General features: G+C 48.6%; 1 protein-coding gene across 1 annotated transcript in view; it reads left to right on the top strand.

Moving 5' to 3' along the window:
- The window catches only part of TENM4 (teneurin transmembrane protein 4), a 417,322-nt gene extending 401,990 nt beyond the window's left edge, over positions 1 to 15,332 (top strand). Inside the window, exons 29-31 of the mRNA XM_058446567.1 lie at positions 614 to 2,228; positions 7,064 to 7,206; positions 9,838 to 15,332. Coding sequence (XP_058302550.1) covers positions 614 to 2,228; positions 7,064 to 7,206; positions 9,838 to 10,596 — 2,517 coding nt within the window. The 3' untranslated portion in view covers positions 10,597 to 15,332. The remainder of the gene's footprint in view (positions 1 to 613; positions 2,229 to 7,063; positions 7,207 to 9,837) is intronic.
- The last annotated feature ends 2,635 nt before the right edge of the window (positions 15,333 to 17,967 follow it).

Here is a 17,967-nt window from a genome sequence, read left to right as displayed (position 1 = left end):
ATCCCAGAGTAGGCTTATGACCTGTCATTGTGCAAAGCCTTAAATGCCCTTCTCAAATATGGTCTTCATGCTGTAAGCCACAGGGAGTCAGCAGAAACTGTTTAGCAGGTAAAAGAAATGGTGAGACTGTGTTTGGGGGAGCTCATTCTTGCCTGAGCGGGAAGATTGGTTTGAGAAGTCCGGGGCAAGGAAGCCAGACTGCTGTACATACTTCAGGCCAAAGCTTCTCGGCCGTTCTCACACCCCACCACACGCAAAAGTAACCAGGTCTGTACTGCACAAAGGGGCAAACCCACGAGGCTGCTCACCATAGGACAGCAAATGGCCTGAGTACCTGGAGGCTTAGGCCCCAGGTAGGTTACAGGTGGGCTAAGGTTAAAGATGTGCTAAGATGAGGCTGAGAGAAAGCCTCATCTTGGCACATCTGTAACCTATTTGCAGCATCCCGTGGCACTCCTGTTGGAGAGCTCTGGTTGGAGCATAACTCAAGAGAACCATGGAAACTCAGGATTCTCCTTGGACATTCATTCCTTCCCTTTAAGTCTCAGGTATGTGGACCTACCCTTTCTCCTCACCACCCTCCTCTCATCTCTTGGTTTTCCTCTCCCTCCAGTCCATGGTGCTGCTACTACACAGCCAGAGGCAGTATATCTTTGAGTTCGACAAGAATGACCGCCTCTCTTCTGTGACAATGCCCAACGTGGGGCGGCAGACACTAGAGACCATCCGCTCAGTGGGCTACTACAGAAACATCTATCAGCCCCCTGAGGGCAATGCCTCAGTCATACAGGACTTCACTGAGGATGGGCACCTCCTGCACACCTTCTACCTGGGCACTGGCCGCAGGGTGATATACAAGTATGGCAAATTGTCGAAGCTGGCGGAGACACTCTATGACACCACCAAGGTCAGTTTCACCTACGACGAGACGGCAGGCATGCTGAAGACCATCAACCTACAGAACGAGGGCTTCACCTGCACCATCCGCTACCGTCAGATTGGGCCCCTGATCGACCGACAGATCTTCCGCTTCACTGAGGAAGGCATGGTCAATGCCCGTTTTGACTACAACTATGACAACAGCTTCCGGGTGACCAGCATGCAGGCTGTGATCAATGAGACCCCACTGCCTATTGATCTCTATCGCTATGATGATGTGTCAGGCAAGACAGAGCAGTTTGGGAAGTTTGGTGTCATCTACTATGACATTAACCAGATCATCACCACAGCTGTCATGACCCATACCAAGCATTTTGATGCATATGGCAGGATGAAGGAAGTGCAGTATGAGATCTTCCGCTCGCTCATGTACTGGATGACCGTCCAGTATGATAACATGGGGCGAGTAGTGAAGAAGGAGCTGAAGGTAGGACCCTACGCCAATACCACCCGCTACTCCTATGAGTACGATGCTGATGGCCAGCTGCAGACAGTCTCCATCAATGACAAGCCACTCTGGCGCTACAGCTACGACCTCAATGGGAACCTGCACTTACTGAGCCCTGGAAACAGTGCACGGCTCACACCACTACGGTATGACATCCGGGACCGCATCACTCGGCTGGGTGACGTGCAATACAAGATGGATGAGGATGGCTTCCTGAGGCAGCGGGGCGGTGATATCTTTGAGTACAACTCAGCTGGCCTACTCATCAAGGCCTACAACCGAGCTGGCGGCTGGAGTGTCAGGTACCGCTACGATGGCCTGGGGCGGCGGGTGTCCAGCAAGAGCAGCCACAGCCACCACCTGCAGTTCTTCTATGCAGACCTGACCAACCCCACCAAGGTCACCCACCTCTACAACCACTCCAGCTCTGAGATCACCTCCCTCTACTATGACTTGCAAGGACACCTCTTTGCCATGGAGCTGAGCAGTGGTGACGAGTTTTACATAGCTTGTGACAACATCGGGACCCCTCTTGCTGTCTTTAGTGGAACAGGTTTGATGATCAAGCAAATCCTGTACACAGCCTATGGGGAGATCTACATGGATACCAACCCCAACTTTCAGATCATCATAGGCTACCATGGTGGCCTCTATGATCCACTCACCAAGCTTGTCCACATGGGCCGGCGAGATTATGATGTGCTGGCCGGACGCTGGACTAGCCCAGACCACGAGCTGTGGAAGCACCTTAGTAGCAGCAACATCATGCCTTTTAATCTCTATATGTTCAAAAACAACAACCCCATCAGCAACTCTCAGGACATCAAGTGCTTCATGACAGGTAAAGACCACAGCTCACTCAGAGGGCAGGACCCCATAAAGTGCTCTTACTACCTAACAATACTTAGTCTTCTTTGAGAAAGCTGGCATAAAGTGACAGGAAATGCTGACTTTCTCTTAGAGCAGTATTTTCCAATGTCCATTTGAAGAAACACTAGTTCAGAAAATGCTCTGGAAAAATGGTTCCAGCATCAAATAAATTTGTCAGGGTCACCACCATTATTACATTTTCTTAGTACGTTTCAGTGTATGATAAGCTCTGGGAAGTGCTATAAAAGTGAACTATTTAATATATTTGCCCACTATTTCTCAAACTTATTTGACCGTGAAAGCCCTTTTTTCACCATGAAATCCTAATATCTCATTGGATACATCCCATGGATTGCACTTTAGGAGTTTCTGACACACAAATCAAACTGCTTATGAGTCCTTGATTTGGTTAAGGTATGGCTTTAAAAAAAAAATAGTTCTCAATTTGGGATAATGTAAGAACGGAGTGAAGGATCCACCATTTTGAAGCTATGACGTGTTACAAAAATTATTTAACTGCCCTGAATTCCAGTTTCCTGATACATAATCTGAAGTTAGAATATCTACCTATAATTAAATATGTGTATTATAAACCCTAGAGAAACCACTAAAAAGCTAAAAACCTCAAAAAAGAGTCCTAGCTAATAAGTCAACAGTGGAGATAAAATGGAAGACTAAGAAAATCATCCAAAGAGGGCAGGAAAAGAGGGAAAAAAAGAATAAGGAACACATGGAACAATAGAAACTAACACCTACCTGGTAGGGTGGTTGCAAGGGTGAAATGAAATACATTTCATGAGGTACTTAGCACAGTGCCTGGCTCATGTCGGTTCCCTTTCCTTTACCCTCTGACTTGAAAAGTGAGCTCTGCCTTCCATTACCATGAAACCAACTTGAGTATAAAGCATCCCAGGGTCCCACAGGCAGGGATGTCTCCAGCAGCCACAGCCCTCCCAGCAAGCAGCTAATCCCAAGTTAGCCACAGAGGCCCTCAACCCCACAGAGAGTGGGTGGCGGTTTGGGTAAAGCCCACACTTTTTACATAAGAGAGTTTGTGGTAGGCAAAAATTGGGCACATCCCAACTTGCAAAGCCAGTAGTCTCTCCCCTCTTTTGTCTTCCGATTCAATCTTCTTGCCCTCTTTTATGGCAGTTTCCTTCATTCTACAAGTGCTTCTTCTGTGCAGCCACTGTTTCAAGCATTGGGGATAGAAAGATGATCTCTGCATTCCAGGAATTCTCACTGTAAGGGGAGAGACAGGCAACTGCTGTCAAGAGGGGAGGACCATGACAAAGGTTTGCACAGATGCCCATTGAAGCACAGAGGAGGAGCCACCTGCTCTGCCCAGAGCATTCTGGGAAGTCTTCACAAAGTAGCTGACATTTGAGGCCAGCTCCTGAGTTGGTGTTCACCAGGTAATGGGGGAGAAAGGCGTTCCAGAGAGGGAAGGCAGCACATATAATACAAAAGTGTAGAGGGGTAAGATGACAGCTCACATGAATGCCCCTTACAGACATGGCTTCCCAGCTCCCAAACTTGGTAGCCCCCACCTGGACCCTGTTTCTGCTGACAGCAGTAGAAGAATTCCTTTTTCAAGAAGAGTTCCACCTTGTCACACGTTGAGAGCAGGCATCCCAAGCATAGGAGAGAGGGGAGAATAGCATCCCAAGCATAGGGAAGAAGGGGGAACAAGGTGGTGGACAGGTGTGATGAAAGCAGACTTGGGGCCCATGGATAAACATGAATATGCTAACAACGTTTCACAGCCTTCACCATGCTCAGCTTGGCTGCTAGTTCTAGAGAAACTTGACAGATTGAGATGACATTTCCATTACATCTGTCTGCATTAAGCACACCCCCTGCCTCACCCTCCAGTGAGTTTCCTGTGAGATGTCTTGGCAGGTTACTGTAGCTGAAAAAAACATGGTGCAATAGGAAATGTACTTTTCTATCAAAAAAAAATCGTTGCATCTTGCCAAAATATTACTCCCTCCCCCCTTTTCCTTTGTACACCACCATATACATATGGTCTCCTTCCAGAATAGCACTAACATGACTAACTCTGTATGCTATCTGGCACTTGGCAGATATGCTCTCCTTTAAACTTTGCAACAACTGTGAGATCACCATCATTATCTCCATTCTGCAGATGAGACTCCAAATGTCATTCGAGGCTCCAGTGAAGGGTTTGCCCAGAGTCACACAGATGTAGACCATGGAGCTAGGACTCTAATCCAGGGCTCCCTGACTCCAGAACTCCTTCCACTACAATCATGCTGGCCTCCAAATCCAGCTTTTAACAAAGCAACCAACCACCAAGGGGCACCTAACATTTTCAGTTTGGGTTCTATATCCCAGTCAGTTAAATCCAGCAAAGAGTATATTATTTATACTTACCCCTTGCCAAACCTGTACTAAGGATCCAGAGAGGAGTGAGGTATAATACCCACCTTCATAGATCACAGGGTCCAAGACAGCTTTTCTCAAATTTCTTTGACTGTGAACCCACCATAAGAAAAAGATTTTACATTGCAATAAAACACGAAGACAAAAGGTTTGCAAAAGAATACTTAAGTGTGATGCACTCATTTTCTAATCTAGCCTGTTCCATTTCAATAAAAATGCTGGTCATGATTCACAAAATTGATTTCATTGCATAGTGGGTCATATCCTACAGTTTGAAAACCCACGGTGTGCAAAGAAGAGATTTCATATAAAGCAGTTAAGTTTTTAGCAAATTTAAAAAGATTTGCAATCATGAATAAGAACCAAGATACTATTACTTCTCACTAAACCTTACCTCTTAGCATCCAGGTAGACTACATGCATCTTCATTCACATCCAGCAGCAACAACAACAAAAAAATTCCTTTTTTCCCAAAAATTTCTTCAAGGGTCCTGAGATGTATTCCAGTGAGATAGGCTTAGGTCACAGGACAATCCCTGAAGCACTTACTGGTGGCTGGAGGGAAAGAATGCACTGATTGGCTTAGCCTAGGTCACATGCTAACCCCTTAGGTGGAGTCAACTTCCCTATAATTACACTAATACTCCAGAAAGGAAAGAGAAGGCAGAATGGGCTACTGGGAAGGCAACCAAAAAATGTCCACTACAGGTATATCATGTACATCATTGCAGTCTATCTTCACTTGATGCTTGTGAGGTGGGATCACTGACCCCATTTACAAAGGAGAAAAGTGAGGTTCTGAGGTTCAGAGAGCTAAAGTAACTTGCCCACTAAGAAGTGGCAAGGCTGGATTAGAACTCTGCTCTGATTCCAAAACCCTCATTCTTGGATTCAAATACACTTTGTAAAGAACTAAACCACATACATGAAAGAGATTATTGGCTGGGTGCCGTGGCTCACGCCTGCAATCCCAACACTTTGGGAGGCCAAGGTGGGCAGATCACTTGAGGTCAGGAGTTCAAGATCACCCTGGCCAACATGGCAAAATCTTGTCTCTACTAAAAATACAAAACTTAGCTGGGTGTGGTGGCACACACCTGTAATCCCAACTACTCGGGAGGCTGAGGCAGGAGGATTGCTTCAACCTGGGATGCGGAGGTTGCAGTGAGTCAAGATCGTGTCACTGCACTCCAGCCTGGGTGATGGTGAGACCCTGTCAAAAAAAAAAAAAAAAAAGGAAAGAAAGAGAGAGAGAGAGAAAGAAAAAGAGAAGGAAGGAAGGAAGGAAGGAAGGAAGGAAGGAAGGAAGGAAGGAAGGAAGGAAGGAAGGAAGGTTATTGTTGCCTACATTTCATCACTCCCCTGTGACAACACCAAACTCTGGGATGGATGAGTGAAGAGGAAATTTTTAACTTGAGGGAAATACCTACTTCTGATATGGTAAGAAGGAAGAGTAAAATTCCCAGCTCTTCAGAGGAGCACTGAAGAAAAACATGAATAAATTCATTTTCAGCATTTTTTCCTAAAGGCATAATAGGAAAGTTTTCCACCTTCCATCACTTGTAATTAAGGCCCAGCCCTCTTCTCAGCCCCCTAGTTTCCTGAGAATTTGCAGTATTCCTTATGGAAGATTTCCTTTGCAACTACAAATTCAGATGCAAGTTCTTAGCCTCAGGCAAAATAGCTTTATAGGGCATTTTTTCCTCCTGTTCTGTTTGTTTTAATTTCCCAAAGAACCATCTGCCACGATTTATAGAATCAAAGACTCTTAAAAACTCAGTGAGAAGAGGGAATTTGAAGAAAAGTTAGTCCAAGCTCCTTCTGTTAGAGAGGAGAAAATGGAGGTCCTGGGATGTGGAAGCATGGGTTGGCGGAAAATAGAGAAAATCTGTGAGCGGGTACTGAGCTGTATTCTTCAAAATACATTAATACATTAAATCTGCCAGACGGGATCTCACTATGTTGCCCAGGCTAGTTTGGAACTCCTAAGCTAAGCAATCTGCCTGTCTTGGCCTCCCAAAGTACTGGGATTACGGATGTGAGCCACATTCTGTGGATGTTGGGGTGAAAGGGACGGATCTTCATCTGTCAACAGCTGCCCCTGGGTATGAAGCTAGAGGTCCTGGGAGTTGAAGTGAAAATAGAAAAGGAAGTCCAGAAATCTGGGTTCTATTTCAGTGTCATCACTCTTGGGTATATACTTGGGATGGGGATTGCTGAGTCCCAGGAGTACATTTGGCTTTCATAGAGTGAAAAGTGTATGTAGCAGCTGACTCTCCCACCAGCAGCAATCCATACCCTCACCACCCCCTGCAGCTAACTGTAGGCTGTGTGATGGGGATGGGTCGCATCTGAGGTCCACTCACTCCACGGAGATGTTTCTGCTTCCCTCCCATCCAGATGTTAACAGCTGGCTGCTCACCTTTGGATTCCAGCTACACAACGTGATCCCTGGTTATCCCAAACCAGACATGGATGCCATGGAACCCTCCTACGAGCTCATCCACACACAGATGAAAACGCAGGAGTGGGACAACAACAAGGTAATTCCTGCACAAGGCTGCCACTCCTCAGGCCACTCAGACGTTACGGGAGGGCGTCCCTTCAGCTTTTCAGAAAAGCGTGGGCCAGTGATAGACACCAATGTGGTGCCTCCACAGTGCCTGCCAGAGACTGTTCAACAACTACTTAGTAACCCACCACTAGGAAGCTGCTAGGGATGCAGCCATGACCACACACAGACGCTTACAAGCTGCAGTAAGGAGCTTTGTGTGTTACACTGAGTTTGGAGTTCCACAAAATTAATAAGCCTTGGTCGCTATCCAGAACAAAAGCGCAGGGAGAGAAGGTGGGTTCTAAATAAATATGTGACATTTTCTGAGTACTTCAATGCACCTGGCCTTATGTGAGTTATTCTATGTAACTCACAAAGATCCCACAGCCGTATTGTTCTCATTTTACAGATTCGTGCCTGAGGCTTTCCCAGTGCCACACGGCAAGGAAGGGGTAGAGCTGGGATTCAAACCCAGATGTGCCTGTTCTGTATCCTCTTGCTGAGTACAGTGCCTGGCATACTGTAGGTGCTCAAAAAGACTCACTTTCTCTTGTCTCGCTTTTATAACCCAATTTCAAAGACTTAGAATTGTATAGCTGGAAAGGTCTTTAAAAACAGTCTCATCCCACCCACTCACTTCATGCATTCATTTGCTCGCTTCTCCCCTCCCCACTACCCCAATCCATTCATAAATTCTCTATGAGAACCGGACTCTGTGCCAAGCCCCATGCTGTGCCCAGTGAACACAGGGATGAATCAGGCAGAGACTAAGCCTTCAAGGGATGCTTGCCCAGGGGATGACAGACTAAGGAGGAAAGCAGGGTTGCCAGATGGCTTGCTGCTGGTGGTCAGAAACTTTCATATCCATATTTCTTACCCCAGATTGATTCCTTTAGGCCTCAGCATAGCTATCTCCTACCAGACCCTGGAGAATGGGATTCTGCACCCCTGTACGCTGGTGGCACTTCCCACACTGTTCTTTAATGCTTCTTTCTTGTCTCTCTACTAGATTATGAGCCCCAAGAGGGTAAGTACTGGGTCTCATTTAGTACCCAGCATACAGGATAGCACACAGTAGGTGCATGAAACATTTTTGCTAAATAAATAAATGGCCGAAAGAAGTAAACAGCCCAGACATTTCCCCATTTTACAGATGAGAGGACTAGGGTTTGAAAGCAGCAGAATTCGATGGAGAACCCAAGTCTGCCTGGCCCCAGAGCCCATCATCTTTCTGCTGCCCAGCCTCTCCAGTTCCCACTACCCCCAGGCCCCGCCCAGATATCCTGACATTTGCTCTTCCCAGGGCTGAGCACTGCAGCACAGCTCCTCCTCCCTCACCAGGCTCCCTTCTGCACTCCAGAGAGCCCCAGTCTCTGACTGCCTGTCTGCCAACCTCGCCTGTCAATGAATTATTGATTTCTGCCCTTGGCAAGCATCGGAGATCTTTGTTGTTGAGCACTCCAGCTTTCGTGAAACTCTAGGAAATAATTGTTCACAGACAGGGTTCTATTAATTATAAAGAGGACTTAATTTCAGCGAGAAGCCGATGGGCCTGTTGCTAAAGCCATTTCCCTAACTTGCTGATAAGGCCCTGGAGCCTTCCTGAGTGTGGCTTCTCCAAGCTCTGTGAGCCACAGAAGGGACAGGTAGATGATACACCAAGCTGGCAGGGCCCAACCTGTCCCCCAAAGCAGCCAAGAGTAGGGGCACCCCAGGAGCCCCAAGGAAGCACGGTGGGGCAGAGGCCTTCCTTGGAAATCAGATGTAAATGCAGTAGAGAGCAGTGAAGCAGGGTGGGAGGGTTAATATCAGTCACTGCCTCTCACCATGTTATGCCTTCTTGCCAAGAATGCATTTCTTGCCAATCCTCCATCTGATGGCATCCCCCTACCCCCACCCATCCTTCGGGTCCCAGCTCAAGCCTGAGCCTGTCCTCAAACCCCACCTCCTCCACCTTCAGGCCAAGATTCTTCTCAGCTTTGTTTGCTCCTTCCTTCTCCAGCAGGCCTTGAAACTGAACCTCTAGAATTGGACAGACCTGGGCTTGCATGTTGACTTATTAGTTGTATGACTGTGAGCCAGTGAAACCTCTTTGAGCCTTGGTTTCCTTAGACATGAAATTGGAATAATGACAGCACCTACTGTATAAGGTGATTGTGAAGATCACTGAGATAATGGGTGGTAATTATTTGGCTGAAACATCAAGAAATGTTAGCTATGGCTATTACTAGTTCCTCTCTTAGGCCACCAGTGATCACATTTGATTGCAATTATTGTTGTCACATCTGTCTTTCCCAACTAAATGATGAGTTCTTTAAGAGAAAGGATGATGTCTGATTCATTTTTCTGTCTCCAGTGCTCAGAAAAGGACCTGGCACCGATTAGATACCCCCTGAACAGTTTCTAAATGGAAGGGTGGGTGGATGGATGGATGAAGGTCAGCAGATGTTCTGACCTTCTGGCGACCACCCGGATGTTCTGGTGGTCAGCAGTAGAGCTACATGCCGCAGGTTAATAAATATGTGTGGTTTTGACTTCATTATTTAAGCTGATTCACCAGGTTCTCAGGGTTTTTTCCCCTTTGCCTTACTCTCTCTCTCTCACTCTCCTCTCCCATCAGTCTATCCTCGGGGTACAGTGTGAAGTACAGAAGCAGCTCAAGGCCTTTGTCACCTTAGAACGCTTTGACCAGCTCTATGGCTCCACAATCACCAGTTGCCAGCAGGCTCCAAAGACCAAGAAGTTTGCATCCAGCGGCTCAGTCTTTGGCAAGGGGGTCAAGTTTGCCTTGAAAGATGGCCGAGTGACCACAGACATCATCAGTGTGGCCAACGAGGATGGGCGAAGGGTTGCTGCCATCTTGAACAATGCCCACTACCTAGAGAACCTGCACTTCACCATTGATGGGGTGGACACCCATTACTTTGTGAAACCAGGGCCTTCAGAAGGTGACCTGGCCATCCTGGGCCTCAGTGGGGGGCGGCGAACCCTGGAGAATGGGGTCAACGTCACCGTGTCCCAGATCAACACAGTGCTTAATGGCAGGACTAGACGCTACACAGACATCCAGCTCCAGTACGGGGCACTGTGCTTGAACACACGCTACGGGACAACGTTGGACGAGGAGAAGGCGCGGGTCCTGGAGCTGGCCCGGCAGAGAGCCGTGAGCCAAGCATGGGCCCGCGAGCAGCAGAGACTGCGGGAAGGGGAGGAAGGCCTGCGGGCCTGGACAGAGGGAGAGAAGCAGCAGGTGCTGAGCACAGGGCGGGTGCAAGGCTACGACGGCTTTTTCGTGATCTCTGTCGAGCAGTACCCAGAACTGTCAGACAGTGCCAACAACATCCACTTCATGAGACAGAGCGAGATGGGCCGGAGGTGACAGAGAGGACCAAGGCCTGGACTTCTTGCCAAAGACAGCTACTCTTTTGTGGCCGCATACCTGACTGTGTTGTACTTTAAAAAAACGATTTTTTAACAAGTGCAGAAACAAAAAGATACTGGTTGCATTGTAACTCATGCAACATCCTTTTTTTTAGAAAAGAAAAACACAAATTTGGCCTTCGCACATTTTTTGCAAAGAACAGAAGGTATTTTTTTCTGTAGTGTGATCACAATGAAAACTTTATTGTCTTTTGTTCCCTTTTTCCCTGAGGATTTTTCCCTTGTCGTTTGGGGTATGTATCTCCTCTCTGAGACGCATCTCCTGGGGTGTGTCCTCGTCTGTCCCTAGGTACCCAGTGTGATGTGGGACATGAATGTCTGTGCTAACTTGTCTCTTGTGCAACCCTTTCTTCTTCGATTGGGGTCGGGCGGGAGTAAAGGGAGTGATGGGCCAGTACAACACCCCTTTCCAAGGGGGCCTGGGAGGAGGGTCTGTAGGACCTGAGGCTCCTTGGCAGGGCTCCTGCAGAAGAGTGGTGGATTTCTTCTCACCATGTTCTGTGCCTCCAGAGGATCACAGATGGCTTCATCTTGCTCCAGGGAATTTCATGGTGTTGTTCAGCACCTTTTTTAAGCTGCCCCAAACTCCTGTCCAAGCTTTCTATTTTGATGCTAAATGAAACCCCCTACCTCTTTTGCAAATCCTGTGTAGTTGTCGGTGCCACCCCCATGCTGGGATAGAGAAAGTGTCTCCCAGGTCCTTTCCCCCAGACCAGTGACATAACATCCTGGGCTCAGAGTCCCATCCTCCCAGGAGGGAAAGCACCCAGGATGCCTGTGATTGGTTGGTCCTCCATGATGTTCCTGTTCATCTCCTCCTTTCTCCCAAAGCCAGACGTGAGAACGAGCACTGCACGGCAAGCCTTCAATGTGGGCACCATGTCCACAGAACGGAAGGCCACCCATGGCAAAGGGATGGCAGTGGTGGCGAGGGCACCAGCCTGCCTTCCGAGGCGAAGCCCTCTCTCTATGACTTTGAGTATCTTCCCTCCACCGCTCAGTTGCCACCACTGAGAGGTAGGAATGTGGAGGGAGGTGCTTGGTGGCCTTTGATTCTGGAAAAATGCTTAACAAAAAAAGCCAGCCAAAGAGAGGAAGGCATAAGCTAAGCATCCTTCTAACCAGCTCCCAAAGTCCCATCTGCCTCCATGTACAAGCTGATCGCAGAGCTGGACTGGGGCAGGCTGGGCTTCCAGGAAATTCCTGAAGTTCTGAAACAGCTTCCCCTCTAGAGAAGCCCAGCCAATGTGTTTTTTAGTGACAGGAAGAAAGGAGGGAGGAGCTGATGTGGTGTGGCCTGCCCATATCATACAACCCCACCAGGAGCAGGGCAGTTCCCAAGGCGGGTGCCCGTGGATCTGGGAGGCCAGGCTGGCGTGATTCCTGTGAAGACCTGTGCCTGTGTCGTCAGGGAGAGGCCTGAGCCGTCTCAGAAGCAGGGACAGCCCACACCTGAAGAGCATGCCCAAGCTGAGGCAGCAGCCAGCAGGCCGGGGGAGCAGTGAGGGCGGGGGAGTCACAGCCAGAGCTGGGAGCCCCTTGTTCAAGGATTCCATTTCTGGTTCATTCGCCTAATTACCATTGTCATTACCACTCACAGGAGGCTCTGGGAGACAGGAGGGGAAGCCAAATGCTTCCTTTTAAGCTGGGCTTCTTAGAAAATGGAACTTTTATGGGTTACATTTACATTAAGTGTGGAAAATGAATTCTGAGTCTGAGCTATTCCCCATGGAAACCTTGTTGGACTGATAAGCTCATGGCACCTCTATAGCCTTACTCACAGAGTCTTCAGAATATTACACAAGTTAATGAAACCGAGAAGGTCTCTGACTGCATGAGGATCGGAGCAGCATGTAGTCTGGGTTCTGCCTGGCAGAGGGAGGCAACCAAAACTTCTTGGGGAGAGGAGATTTCGCCTTACGTCATCCCACTGGGATTAGAGGATGTGTTTCGCTAAGTGCTCTTCCTGTTTCCAAAAAAGAGTCACCCTGCCACAGCAGTGCGCCTTGGCCTGCTTGTCCACTGGTTGCCCATTGCCCCTGGATCCAGAGCTCTACTGAGCAGATACAGTGCTCCGCAGGCCTGCTGTGAGGCATGAGCTGGAGATGGGGGCTCCCATCTGGAAGGATCATTCTTGGATGAGATGGAAAACAGTTTGGCCTGAAGAACACAAGTTTTGTCCTCCAGAAGGGACTTATGCCTCTCAAAATGTACTCTTCATACCAAGGGCCCTTGGGCAAAGTGCTCCTGCCCAGTTGATCACTCCCATCCTGGCTGCCTGACATCAGTGAAGACCTGCTGGGGATGTCTGCTCAGAGGTCAGGGACGGCATGCAGTCCATGGGAACCAGGTCCCTACGCTTCCCCCATGCCCTGTCCCTCCTCCACAGCCCCCTCCCCAAAGGAATAGGGTGGACTTTTAGGGATCAAAAACAGAATTATTGGGTGTTTCATTTCTTTTTTTTTTTTTTTTTTCATAGAGATGGGCTCTCACTATGTTGCCCAGGCTGATCTCAAACTCCTGGCCTCAGGGGATCCACCTTGGCCTCCCGAAGTGCTGGAGTTACAGGTGTGAGCCACTGCGCTGGCCTGAGTGTTTGTTTCTTTAAAGGATCTTATATTTTTCCTGGGCTACATACCACCACAGCAGCCCAGCTTCTGTGGGGAGAGAAGTTGAAGGATCCCGAAGCTTTAGAAAAAGGATCTCAGCTGTGGCACAGGCAGTGTTATGCACCTCACTGCCACATTGGTGCTGTTGTATTGAAGGTGGTGCTTCTGGCCTTGGCCCTTTTGAGTTGGTTTCCATTTGGGCTGCAGGTGACTCAGTGACTCCCTCCTCAAGCTGTCCTCCTGCTGAGACCAGTAGTCACAAACCCATGGCAAGGGTGAGTGTGAAGGCCTAACCCTGTGCCTATGTAATAGGCTCCAAGCGTCGACTCCCATCCTGAGAGGACCAGCCCTTTTGACACTCACCAACGAAATCTGTTCATTCGACAGAGTGACCAGGCCTCCCTCACCTTCCCAGGTGTATGATCCTACAGTTCCTGCCTTCTCTCCTACCCCGCACAGCTGCCAACTGGTCCCACATCCTCAGGCCCTCTGCCACCACCTTAAATAGGACTTTACTGATTCCCCAACTTTGTTTTTTTGTAGGATGAGATTTCCTTTTTATCCCACCCCCCACACTCCAAACAGACATTGCTGGAGGGCAGACTGGAGGAAGGGGAAGGCATGCCGGTAAATTACTCCCTTGTCAGCCTCGGACCCTCATCTCTCAGAATTGTTGGCTGAGAATTAACCCAAGGACCACACCAGTGCCTGATTTCTACTTAGGGAGAGAGGATTGGAAACAATCCCTAAGAAACTGACTGAGGGTGAGAATGGCCAGGAGGTGTGTGTCCAAATAACCAGGAGGGGTCACAGAAGATGATGGCAAGGTAGACTGGGCAGTGTTTTGTAGACACAGAATGAAGAATCGGAATTTGAAAAAAGAAGAAAAACAAACCTTCTCAGCTGCGACTTTAAAGTATCACCTTTATAGATGGCAGGGATTTCCATTATGCAAATGGAATGGAAGATTTCAATGTGAAATCTTAGAATGCAGTTTTACCACTTGCAGTCTTGTATTTGTGGTGGCCACATGGTGAGGGCGGTGATGCTGAGCTTTCTGCCCTGGAGGAATGAGTTTTCGAGCTCTCAGCAGGGTGTCAGGCTTGGAGATTTGAGCATCCACTGCTCGAAGTCCAGGCTGTTCTCCAGTCCTCATGGCAGCCACTAAGCCCAGGAGCCAGACCTGGCCCAGGGACACATCTCCTGAGGGATCCCAGAAAGAACCCAGTCTCTCCTTTCCCCTGGGGTCCTTGTTAGAATGAAAACCTCTCTATTCAAGGCACATCATTCCCAGCTAGGTTTATACACTTGTCTATATTTTATTGGAGGAAAGGGAATTAAAAAAGAACTCTGCAGTTCAAGGCCCTTTCATTTAACCTTCCAAAAACAGCAAACTCATTTTAAAGACTCATTGCTGAGGTGATAGAGAGAAACCTTATCCTCTCCAACCCTTACATTCGCAAAAACCATCCTTGTGTACTTGACTGCCCTAGACAGTGGTGACTCTTAGGTTTCATTACGAATGTGGAAGATCAGAGTGTGGAAGGCCCGGGTGAGGGCCATTGTTGTGTTTCTTACCCCCTCTGGAATGCCAAAGGCAAGGAACTAGGTGACCTCCTGGTCCCCAAGAAAATGTGATTTGTTCTGAGGGCGAACAGCCAAGGGAAGACTAGCCTGGAGCAGGCTCCGCCGTCTTGGCAGGAGCTGAGCCTCAGGTGTCTGGCGGTGCCCCAGCAGCCCTGGATTCACCCAACACCGGAATCCCACTTTTCTAAATCCACCTGTTATTCTGAGGACCTCTGAACCCGCAGCTTCGGCAAAAGGAGTCTGAACCAAGCTGCCTCTGGATGACCAACACTGGAGACTCTGGCCTTACATGTGGAAATCATTTTCCTGAAGTCTGGAACTAATTTTGAGAAGTTTTTTTCTCAACACTTTTGTGTTTCTAACACTGTATCTTGACTGTGTAAATACCACAACAAGGCTGTAAATAAATGCAGATGTAGATACCTTCTAGAAAAAAAAAAAGCATAAAAACAAAACCAGAAGTGATCCCGTGTAGCCTTCGTTGACAAATAAAGACTATTTTGTGTTTACAGGTGTCTGGTGGCCTTTGCTTGGAGATAGAGGCTTCCTCTTGCCTGTCCCAGACCCCGAGCCATCCTGGGTTTGTGCTTCCCTGCTGGCTGCTATCAGGATGACCTGGGAGAGGACTCAGTCCTAGGCCCCAGGGTCCCTCTAAAGCCCTCCAGGCCGCAGCTCTGTCAAGAGGGATGTCCAGAGGGTCTCTAAGACCCTGAAGCTTGACTTTGCAAGTGCATGAGAGGAATAAATATCACAGCTCCTCTGACATCACTAGTGCAGCATGGCTCCCCATCCCACTGCTGCCGTGGTTCAGGGACAGGCTGCAGGGGCCAACGAACCCAACCCTCCCAGAGGAGAGAGCCTTGCTCCACCACTGGGCACACAGGGTCATCCACCATGCCACTGCCTTCCACAAGGGATGTGAGCGGTTGCACTTTAAAAATAAATGACTGTATATTCATCATACAAATAATTGTAACTACATAATACACCTTAGGAAATGAGAAAGGAAGAAAATTCCTTCGGGCTTTCCCCCTCTCTGTGTGTTCTTAATGTTGTTGCTTTTTATCTAAGGTGTTGTCGTCACAGCATACAGGTCATTTTTCACCCTGCTTTTCTCACTTAACCTCACGTTGAACCTATCAGCCCTAGGAGTCGGGGACAACAGCTGGTCTCTTGAAAGAGTACATGTGCTAAGCCCAGCTCCCTGGTGTGAATGGCAAACCTTATGAAAATTCAAATAATTGTCCTTTGAGGACAGGAATTAGAATAGAAGTCCTCATCTCTCACCCATCAGCCTCAGGACTGGTCACCACCAGGTCCTCAGGGAAGGAGCTGCAAGCTTTGGGGCTTTTCCTTCCACCCAGGCCCCTGTGGGTTCTCCAGGCCTTGCTGCCCAGACCATTGCACTTTGGTGGGTCAGTGGTCCCAATAGGCACTGACAATCTCGCTCTGGGAATCAAGCGAAATTGGGTGCAGAACGCAGCTCTAGTACTGTGTGATCTTCGGCAAGTCATTTAACCCCTCTAAGCCTTGGATTTTCCATCTATGCTGAGAGTATGGTGATATAGACCCCCCACCACCACCCCCAGTCACTGCTTAGAGCACTTGAAAGAACATGCGAGTAATGTAGCCCGTGACTCAGAACACAGCAGACTTTCCCCAGTGCCCAATGTGAGTTGTCCCCGTCACACCTCCCTCCCTCACCAGCCTACCCCACCTTCCAAAGTCTAGTACTGTTTCCACTACACCAGTGGTTCTCGAACTTTGGGCTGCATCCAAATCACCCAGAAGTCTTGTTAAAACACAGATTGCTAGGTTCCACCACCAGAATTTCTGAATCAGTGGGTCTGGGTGCAGCCTTATAATTTGCAATTCTAACAGGTTCCCAGGTGATTCTGATGCCCCATCAGGCTTGAGAGCCACTGCCAACTACACTATCCTTTATACTGTACAGAATAAGCCACTGAGCCTGGCACTTCAGATACCCTCAATCGATGACAATACGCTCAATGAATGCCCCTTCTCTTCCCCACATAGCCACAGTCTGCTGCATGGGTCATGCACCAGCCCACAGTTGTTTCTAGACTTTGACCCACATGGGCCTTTGCACGAGCTGCTGCCTTGAGCCCAGCTGAAACCAACTCTTGCTGCTCATTCCCCTCTGGAAAGGCGCTCCCTAAGCATCTGCCAGGCACATGCCCTTTTCAAGACTGGATCATTCTTGCATGTGAGCTCCTCCAGGCCAAAGAGGCTGTCTAATTTCCTGTGTGTTTCCCAGTACCCAAAACAGCTTCTCAGCCGTGGGTCACCCTAAGGTCAGCTTTTGCTTTCCTCGAAGAGCCCACTCCTTCTGAGGTATTTGAGAAAAGGGCCTTGTCTCCTGTGCCCTTCCGAATGGAGGCCACGCCTCCTCTGAATGGGCTGCCTGCTCCCCGCCCCCCACCCACACCTCCTCAGCCGCTCTCCCCGCAAAGCTGCTGCAGCTGTGCAAGGCCCTCAGGAAGGAGGAAGAGGTGAGAACCAGGGCCTCTCCTTCCCCGCCAGCCCCAGGTCCTCAGGTCCCACTAAAATCCTGCCCTCAAAGTTCTGTGGGTAATTAGGACTTTCCTGATCCATCGGAGGCTGTGGAGAAAATTACAACATAGAAGGAAAAAGACCTTAAAAGTGAGTACTACTGTTTCTTTCCCATAACCAGAGAAGCGTCTAAGAAGTTAAATGTCTTACAGGGCCTTCCTGCTTGGTCACATCCCACCCTGACCTTGTTCCTGGTCCTCATAATCACCTCTGTGAGAGGCTCTCCTTCCAACCTTCACACTAGACATCTCTCCCCAGACCCTGGGAAACTCCATCCATACACAAGGGCCCACCCCTGCCCCCATCAGGCAATCTAGCAATTAATTTCTCAAGCCTGAATTAATCAGTCTGGAATAACCCCAGAGTGGGCCCCAGTTCCCACCCCCAGACCAGCCCCCTTCCAATGTCTCATGGACAATAGGAGTTGCAAATACATTCTTCACCCTTTCAAGAATCCAAAACATATATGTGGAGTTACATGCACACACCTTGCAAGGACAAATATCACTTCTCAGGAGCAATGCAGCCTTAAACCCAAG

Source organism: Hylobates moloch, unplaced genomic scaffold (genome assembly GCF_009828535.3).
Source record: "Hylobates moloch isolate HMO894 unplaced genomic scaffold, HMol_V3 SCAFFOLD_11, whole genome shotgun sequence".
Lineage (NCBI taxonomy): Eukaryota > Metazoa > Chordata > Mammalia > Primates > Hylobatidae > Hylobates > Hylobates moloch.
The sequence above is the reverse complement of the archived record's forward strand: the minus strand, read 5'-3'. Positions and strand labels throughout refer to the sequence as shown.